This window comes from Nicotiana attenuata, unplaced genomic scaffold (assembly GCF_001879085.1).
Source record: "Nicotiana attenuata strain UT unplaced genomic scaffold, NIATTr2, whole genome shotgun sequence".
NCBI classification, from domain to species: Eukaryota; Viridiplantae; Streptophyta; class Magnoliopsida; order Solanales; family Solanaceae; genus Nicotiana; species Nicotiana attenuata.
The window spans coordinates 75,731-83,714 of NW_017673600.1; the positions used below are offsets into that span (position 1 = coordinate 75,731).

Sequence of the window (7,984 nt, forward strand, 5' to 3'; positions counted from 1 at the left end):
TTCAAAATAGACTGTCATTGTATAATTTGTATACAATTGACTGTCACTATGCAAAAAAATACAAATAAACTGTCTCTATACAAAAAATATACAAAATAGACTGTCACTATACAAAAAATATATAAAATAGACATTTCGGGCTATTAGATGTAATATATTTGGGCCGGAGGGCCATTTCGTGTCAATTGGAAAAAAACATGGGCTATTAAAATTTTGAGAGGGTATAGAGGTAGTTTTCTCCGGCATTAATGGGCTACTGAACCACCTTGGGCGTCATAGCCCATATCCGTCTGTCTACAACTTTTCGTTCTTGTTATTTGTTTCTTAATTCTAAGTACTTTTGAAATTGGTTAAGAAAAATGAGAAAAGTAAAAAGAAAAAAGAAGCTGTAATTCCCCATCATAAAGCAAGAATAATATCTATATAGTATTATTAAAATTTATAAAGTATTATTAGCTCACACTCATTACATGCTTAAATGGTACAACGTAATACTTACATGGGGAGTATACAATATGAACCTCTTCTAAATTAAAACTCAAAAAGAGAAAAATTGACATGTACTACTTTTTTTTCCTATAAACTATTTAAAAGGTCAAATGTGACCATATATGCATTTTTATGTGACCATATATGCATAATTACTACAAACTTGTTTGAGTTTAGTGACTTGATACAAGAAACCTAGGCAGACCTACTTTATAACCAAAGTTCTTGACATCCTCTTGGACTTGTTGTCTGAATTCTCTAAACGTAAATCTTCTATAAACAGGAGGCTCAAAACAACTCCGTATTTCAGTATCATAGGATGGACACAAGAAAAATGCAGTTGAGAATCTCTCTTTTGCTTTATTAGTAACAACCCTGTGCTCTACACTTTTATACACACCATTGCTCCAGGCCTACATATATAAGGAAACTTGAGTGAATATTATAACAGAAGATTCCCATAGATTTTATGCAGAAGAGATGGGAATTCTCAGTATGTTTATCTTCATTGCTGAAGAAAGTCTAAATGGGTTACTGATGTCAAAGTATTTGAAAGGAATTTTTTTTGAGTTTAATTAACCTCCAAATCTTACAGTAATTCTTTTTACATCATCATGTTCAAATGACCTACATCAACAATTAGTTCTATATATAATAAGCCTAATTCGGTAATACAACAACTACATCAACGCCTCAATCCCAAACAAGTAGGAGTGAGCTATATAAATCCTCAATTCACCATAATTCTCCATTTAAATTCATCTCAGGCCATCATTATACAGAATATAAAATAAAGAGTACTAAAAGGTCTTTATATTACTACTGCATAAAAATCTCTGATAGAGCTAAAAGGCTTCCTGAAAGAATAAAACCTAAAGTAAACGTAGTACTAACCTAACTAAAGCATATTGCCATGGTCTTATATATGTATAAAATAAAACAAATGACATGTTATAACAAGTTAAAATGCACCGAAATCAAGTAAAATTGATTTGTAATTACCTGAAACAAATCTCCAATGTTGATGATAAGTGCTTGAGGATTGGGCTTAACAGAGATCCATTTGCCATCTCTTACTAACTGCAACCCTCCAATCTCATCTTGGTGCAATATTGTGAGGAAGTCACTATCAGTGTGTGGCATTAATCCAAAGACTTGTGGGGAAATAGGGCATGCTGGATATCTATTCATCCGAAGGTAACAAGTATTTGGCAAACATGTTTCTCTGAAATATTTCGATTTATATCCCATTTTCTCCGACAATATTCTTGCCAATTTATGTGCTAATTCAGACAGAATTGTCGCAAACTGTTCCATTGTGGAGCTGAGTTCATCAAAGGGTTAAAAAGGTAAGGACTTGAATCCAAGGCATTGATTTATCAATATCAAGCAGACAGTCAATGGTGTAATTATATGCACTGATGATGTAATTATTTGTAGTTTAACCTATTATAATATACTAGTATTAATTATCTAGTTACTGATTAATACCCAACATATATAGAGATTACATGTAATTACTTGATAAGTACTGACATGATAACATAAATATTTTTATACCGTTAATATAATATAACTTCAACTCATAATGATTATATGTAGATTTTTTTGGGTGATAGTGTAAAAAATATGTCTCACCATATTTAGGATCTTTTGAGTCAAAGACAACATTCACAGGGGACTTGTCTTTTTACTCTTTTGATTTGATGAATTAGCTCTTTTTCTACCTGGAATGAGGTGAATACATAAATCTCTTCAAGCATTGGATAAGCAGGCATAGAATTAGAGAATATTGAAGAGTCATCTTTTACAGAAATATGTCAATCATTTAATAGAAACAGGTTTAGAAAACGTAACCCACATCTATAAATCAAGAAAGAACTCGGTATGTCTGCCAACTTATAATGGCACTCGTGAGTACTTGGTTCTAAACACCTAAATTAAAATAATGTATATATGTTCTCTAATTTAAGTTGCTAATGCTAATTAAAGTGGTATTCAAATCGATACTTCGAAGATTATAGTTTACACAAATATGATGTATTATGTTCTCTAATTTAAGTTTCTTATTGCTAATAAAAGTGGTACGTAAATCAATTCTCCAAAGATCAATATAGTTAATGCTTATTTCTGGACAAAACGAAAAATCCAAAAGGAGAAGCAACTTCGATCTAAGTAATTACCACAAAGTAACTTAATTAGCCACCACTCAAGACAACTATTAGGAAATGAAAATAAATCTAGTCCAAAAAACTCGTAGAAATGAAAATTTGAATTATTCCATGAACAATGTCTAAGGTAATTCTTAAGCTGCAAATTCGTGTTTGACCACATGAAAATTGTTGTTGTGGTCGTCTGTATATTAATATAATATTATTCAGCCTTTTAAAATTAAATCCCCACCCGCGACCCGACCCGCCTCGCATATTTTTTTTTTAAATTTAAAAATTGAACCCGCCCCGCAACCGAAAAATCTCAAACCCGCACCGCCCACTAACATTCAAACCCGCCCAGCCCCGCACCGCCCCATTGCCATCCCTATGCAGGACAACCTTGAATTTGAAAGGGCCATTGGTCTTTCTCTCCTTAAAACTGACCTACTTATAATAATCATACACTATTTGAATATTATCGTCAATTAATGGTTAACGTCATCACCTGGTCCAACATTATGAGGACAAGAAGTTGAGAACTTAGACATATTTCCCAAAATGCCATAACCATCTACCACAAAAGTTTTTCAATTAATAAACTTCCTAAGATGATTCACATTTCTCTGAGTCGGCAACTCCCAGAATTTCTAAAAGTAGGAAACTACTTATAAAAGAGATGAAGGCTAGTTTAGGATCCAAAATGATGTCAAGTTGGAACCTACTTTTAGAACACATTATTGGAAGCCAACTACTCCCATTATATAACAAGGTATAGTATGTAATGTCTCTTATTTTTTTAACCTGTTTTGAAAATATTTTTTTTAGTCAAGTGTCTCTCGAAAATAACCTATCTACCTCACACAAGGTAGGGATAAGGTCTGCATGGACTCCACCTTCTCCAGACCCCACTAATAAGATCATATTGGGTATATATATGATGTTGTTATTGTTAGTATTACTTGTTACTGTTATCACGGATTAACCTATAATTACCTCATACTCGACGTTCTATACTTCCCTTAGTTATACTCGACCTAATTGTGTAAATAGTTTTTACACCATCGTAAACTTTAAACAATAATACTACAATGAAGCATAATTGTACGGGAAGTACTTGTCTTAGTTTGGTATAACATGTGGTGCTGATGCTGTTTCTATGTTTATTGCACAACTACTCAAAGAGTGCATGCACAAAGTGACACAACCACCTCTCCTTCAGTACACATATAATGCAAAGTGGAAACACAGAAAGAGAGAGAGAGATATCAAAGCTAACAATTTAAATAGTACTTTTAATACCTGAGGCTGCTTAAATAACTTGAATTGGAGATATCAGTGAGAGGAACGTGGAAAGCTTCGGACCAAGAAAGTTGTTGAAGGCAAGTAGCTGAAGGAGTTCCCCAACGGTAACTTCCTTTGGAGAATTTGTGATTCTTTTCATTCATTTTCTCATGGAATGGTTTCTTGAAAAGCTTGATTTGCTCCATTCTCATTTTTGTCAATATATCATTCGAAATTCCGTGGTTCACCACTTGGAAAAAACCCCATTCTTCTGAAGCTTTAGCTATCTTTCTCTTGCACTCTTCCCTCTCAAATTCTTTTCCATTTAATAGCTCAAGATCTATCAATGGCAACTCGCATTCCTCTACAACAAAGAGGTTGTGGTAATTAATGTTTGAAGCCTTTCCGATTCTTATGTCGTCAAAAAGTTTCTTGTATGTCTCCTCAAAAGGAGGATCAGGCGATTCTCCCATACCTAATTTCTGAAAAAGAAAAGGATGATCGATGTTCATTAAGAGCACCTTATTTGTAAATACAGTCAAACCTCTTTATAACAACCTCATTTGTTTCGGATTTTTTTTTCTGTTATAGCATAGCATAAAAATTGGTTCCATAAAGAACTTGGCTTTTATAGTGAATAACTGTTATATAGCAATACTGTTATACAGTGGTGTTACCGTATAGCATCCACTTTTGTTAATTGGCAAATATTAGGGACCAAAAAGAAAAAAGGAGTAGAGAAGATGAACAAGAAGAGGAGGAAGAGGTTTTTCCCCTTTTCTCTTTCTTTTCCAGCTTCTGTGAACTAACATCTGATTCAATATCTTTTTAGGTCATGGCCGGTTTCAATGACCGTGGAGACAAAAAAGATACCTGTCCTCTACGTAGGAAGGAGGACGATGAGGGAGCAGGAAATTAACCTTGTGCAATGAGCAGCGAACAACAGGGACCCATTTAATTACATATCAAAATTAAAGTAGGCATGTTTCTGAAAAATCGGTATATATATATATATATATATATATATATATATTGATTTACATGGTTTTCCACGACACTATAGACTCTTGTGGTTCGGCTCTTCCCTGGATCCCGCGCATAGCGGAAACTTAGGGCACCAGGCTGCCTTTTGTCCACGACCCCTCATGTTTACAAACATGCTTTATTGATCTTGAACTACCTATAGCTAGCCTCTTCCCTTTCTAAAAGTTTTCCTTCCTTTTTTTCACCTGGGATGTTCTGGAGAGTGGAAGGGAGTTAGGTAAGGGTTAATCTTTATATTTGGATTATGAAAAATGTTTAAGCTTTAAATTGCAGCATGATTATCAGTTCGGTAAAAACTTACTTATCTTATTTGGTCATCACGAATAAGTGAGGACTATTCTTCAGTAACCTAGGGTGATCAGGAACTGGTAAATTAAAGTTGCTGCCATGTGACCAGGAGGTTATGGGTTCAAGCCGTGAAAACAATTTCTTGCAAAAATGCATGGTAAGATTGCGTACAATAGACCCTTATGGTCCGGCCCTTTTTCGGACCCCGTACATAGCGGAAGCTTAGTGCACCGGGCTGCCTTTAACTTAGGGTTTGGTGATCGATCAGACCCATCATGATATATTAACTATTAATCACTATAATCGTCTGATGATACATATAATGCTAGCTGTGTAAATCAATTGGAAGGGAGAACCACACAAGCTAGCAGTAGCAGGCTAGTACAGTAGTCAATAATTGTACTTGATTGATACTGCTTCAATATTTGCCTTGTTCATATGTAAAGCCGCCTTGAAGTGTGGCAGAGATTTATTAGACAGATTCATTCTCGTAAGCTAAGAGGTGAAAATACACTACTTATTAGTCATTGTACTTTCATTTTCAATTTATTTGATGCTATGTATCACTGATCAGTCATTGTTTAGTTCGATCAATAATATTCCAAAACATAATTTTTATTTGAATCGAAAAAGTTACTCCTATTATGCAGGTTAATTATTGATGTACCTGCTTGGTCATAGCATACAAGTTTTTCATTGAACGAACTACTCCTATTATTAATTAAAGCTATGACACAATTATTAAAGTCCTATGATCATATATATCGATCTTAACAAGGTAAAAGCTCTCCTCCAGTCTTGCACTGAAATATGGCCAAGAAGCCAATACTTGACCTCATGACTCATGAGCAGCTAGACCATATCAACGTAACACTAATATAACGAATGCTGGCGGATTAAGAAATACACCATCCGTTTCAATTTAGACGAGGAAGTTTGACTCGAACGGAAAAGAAGAACTTTTAAAATTTGTGGTCTTAAAAGCTTAAGGACTAAAAGCTTTGTAGAGCTATGACATTTGTGTGGTTATAAAAACTTATCATTCAAGGTAAAATGGGAAAAATGAAGAGTTTAAAGTTGAATTATTTCCAAATTTAGAAATGTATCATTTATTTTGGAACAGACTAAAAGTAAAAGTACCCCATCTAATTTGAAACGGAGGGAGTATTGTTTTGCAAAATTTACTAGTCTGTCATAAACACAGGTATTCTTCAACAAAAAAAAAAAAAAAATTACTGTTTTAGAGTAAGTCTTCGTTCTTAAAAGAAGTCAGAAATTAAAGGAATTGAGCAGAAGGAGGTGCATCTCATGCTGAAAATTTGGTGTAATCATTTTTCTTACTGACTTACTTGGTTGGCCTGCTGTGAGAGTTTCCTAGACTTCGCCATAACTTTTCTTACAAGGAGCATGTCCTGAGTTTAATGGTACATTTAACCTGTGTAATAAAAGGAATAATCCAAACTATTACTAGTATATATGAACAGATTACAAAATGAAGGGGAAAAAAATAGATAATTAGCTACTTGCATGGTAATGCAGAAAGTGATAATAAGATAAAAGAAAATCGCATGATTATTAAAAAGAGTATAATTCGGACTTTAGGACCACACAAAGGTAATAAAGAGTTTCATCATCTAAGTTGGCAACGCAAGAGTCCAAAACTTTCTTAATAAAGAATTAATTTCATGATCGAAGTTTGTAACAGACGAAGTAATAAAGTTTAGAAAACAAAGACAAGAGGCTGTTCACATACCAGAGTAAGCACCAAGGAAGCAAATATTAGAAATAAAAGAAAATGAAGAAAACTAAGAAGAGTTTGAGAAGATTAAGAAGGTCTTGTTCATGGGTTGGTGGCTAAGCTAGGTTTATTTTGCAGTCCAGAAAGATTGGAGAGGTGGATATTTTTATAGGGAAAAGAAGGACTTAATTGGAAATATCAAGAGTAGGAGGGGCAAACGGGCGGGTCGGGTCGGATATGGTTGGGGTCGAAAACGGTTAATGAAAAAACGGATCAATTATCCGACCCGACCCATATATGATACGGATAAAAAACGGGTTAACCGACGGATAATATGGGTTACCCATATTATCCATGACTTCTTGTATATGATCACTTTTGGGAGAATTCTTAGTCCCCCTAACTTGAGGAACCCCCAATTTGAGGCTTTACAAATGTAAAAGTTAGACCCATTGGTTATCCATTGGTTACTCATTGGTTATCCATTTTCTAAATGGATAATATGGTTCTTATCCATGTTTGACCCGTTCTTAAAATGTTCATTATCCAACCCATTTTTTAGTGGATAATATGGGTGGTTAACTGATTTCTTTGAACAATTTTGTCACCCCTAATCAAGAGTAAAACTATTACTCCTAGTACAAAAAGGAAAAAAAAAATTATTGGCATGTACTAAAGGATTGAATGTTTATGCATAGAACACAAAACACGCGGCTCACAATTCAATCAGAGAAATACTTTTACCTTTTTAGGGAAATGTCTCTTCTTTCCATATCTTGCCATATTACTGTAGGTTGAAAGGGCAATAGGAGTGTTCTTTTGGGGTTTCAACAGGGGGTGGGTAGGAGGGGCAAACCCTTATTATTGTATTTTTTTCCTTTTAACTTTCTTGCTTTGCACATCACTCATATCAAGACGTACAATTATTAATATTCAAGCCAGCTATCATTTACATTTGGCATAATTCAACCAATAATATTACAATAGTTGT

The 7,984-nt window shown here is 34.2% G+C and overlaps 1 protein-coding gene and 1 long non-coding RNA gene across 2 annotated transcripts; one reads left to right on the top strand and one right to left on the bottom strand.

Moving 5' to 3' along the window:
• Positions 1-424: 424 nt before the first annotated feature.
• LOC109216824 (gibberellin 2-beta-dioxygenase 8-like) lies at positions 425-7,123 on the bottom strand. The gene is made up of 5 exons (XM_019381022.1): positions 7,009-7,123; positions 6,605-6,690; positions 3,942-4,405; positions 1,492-1,813; positions 425-902 (listed from the first exon to the last, which is right to left on the bottom strand). Exons 2-5 carry the CDS (start codon positions 6,662-6,664, stop codon positions 663-665), a joined length of 1,086 nt encoding a protein of 361 aa, XP_019236567.1. The 5' UTR covers positions 6,665-6,690; positions 7,009-7,123; the 3' UTR covers positions 425-662.
• On the top strand, positions 3,977-5,315 carry LOC109216825. The gene is made up of 2 exons (XR_002066557.1): positions 3,977-4,048; positions 4,756-5,315. It is a non-coding gene; the product is annotated as an uncharacterized LOC109216825 (long non-coding RNA).
• Positions 7,124-7,984: the final 861 nt, after the last annotated feature.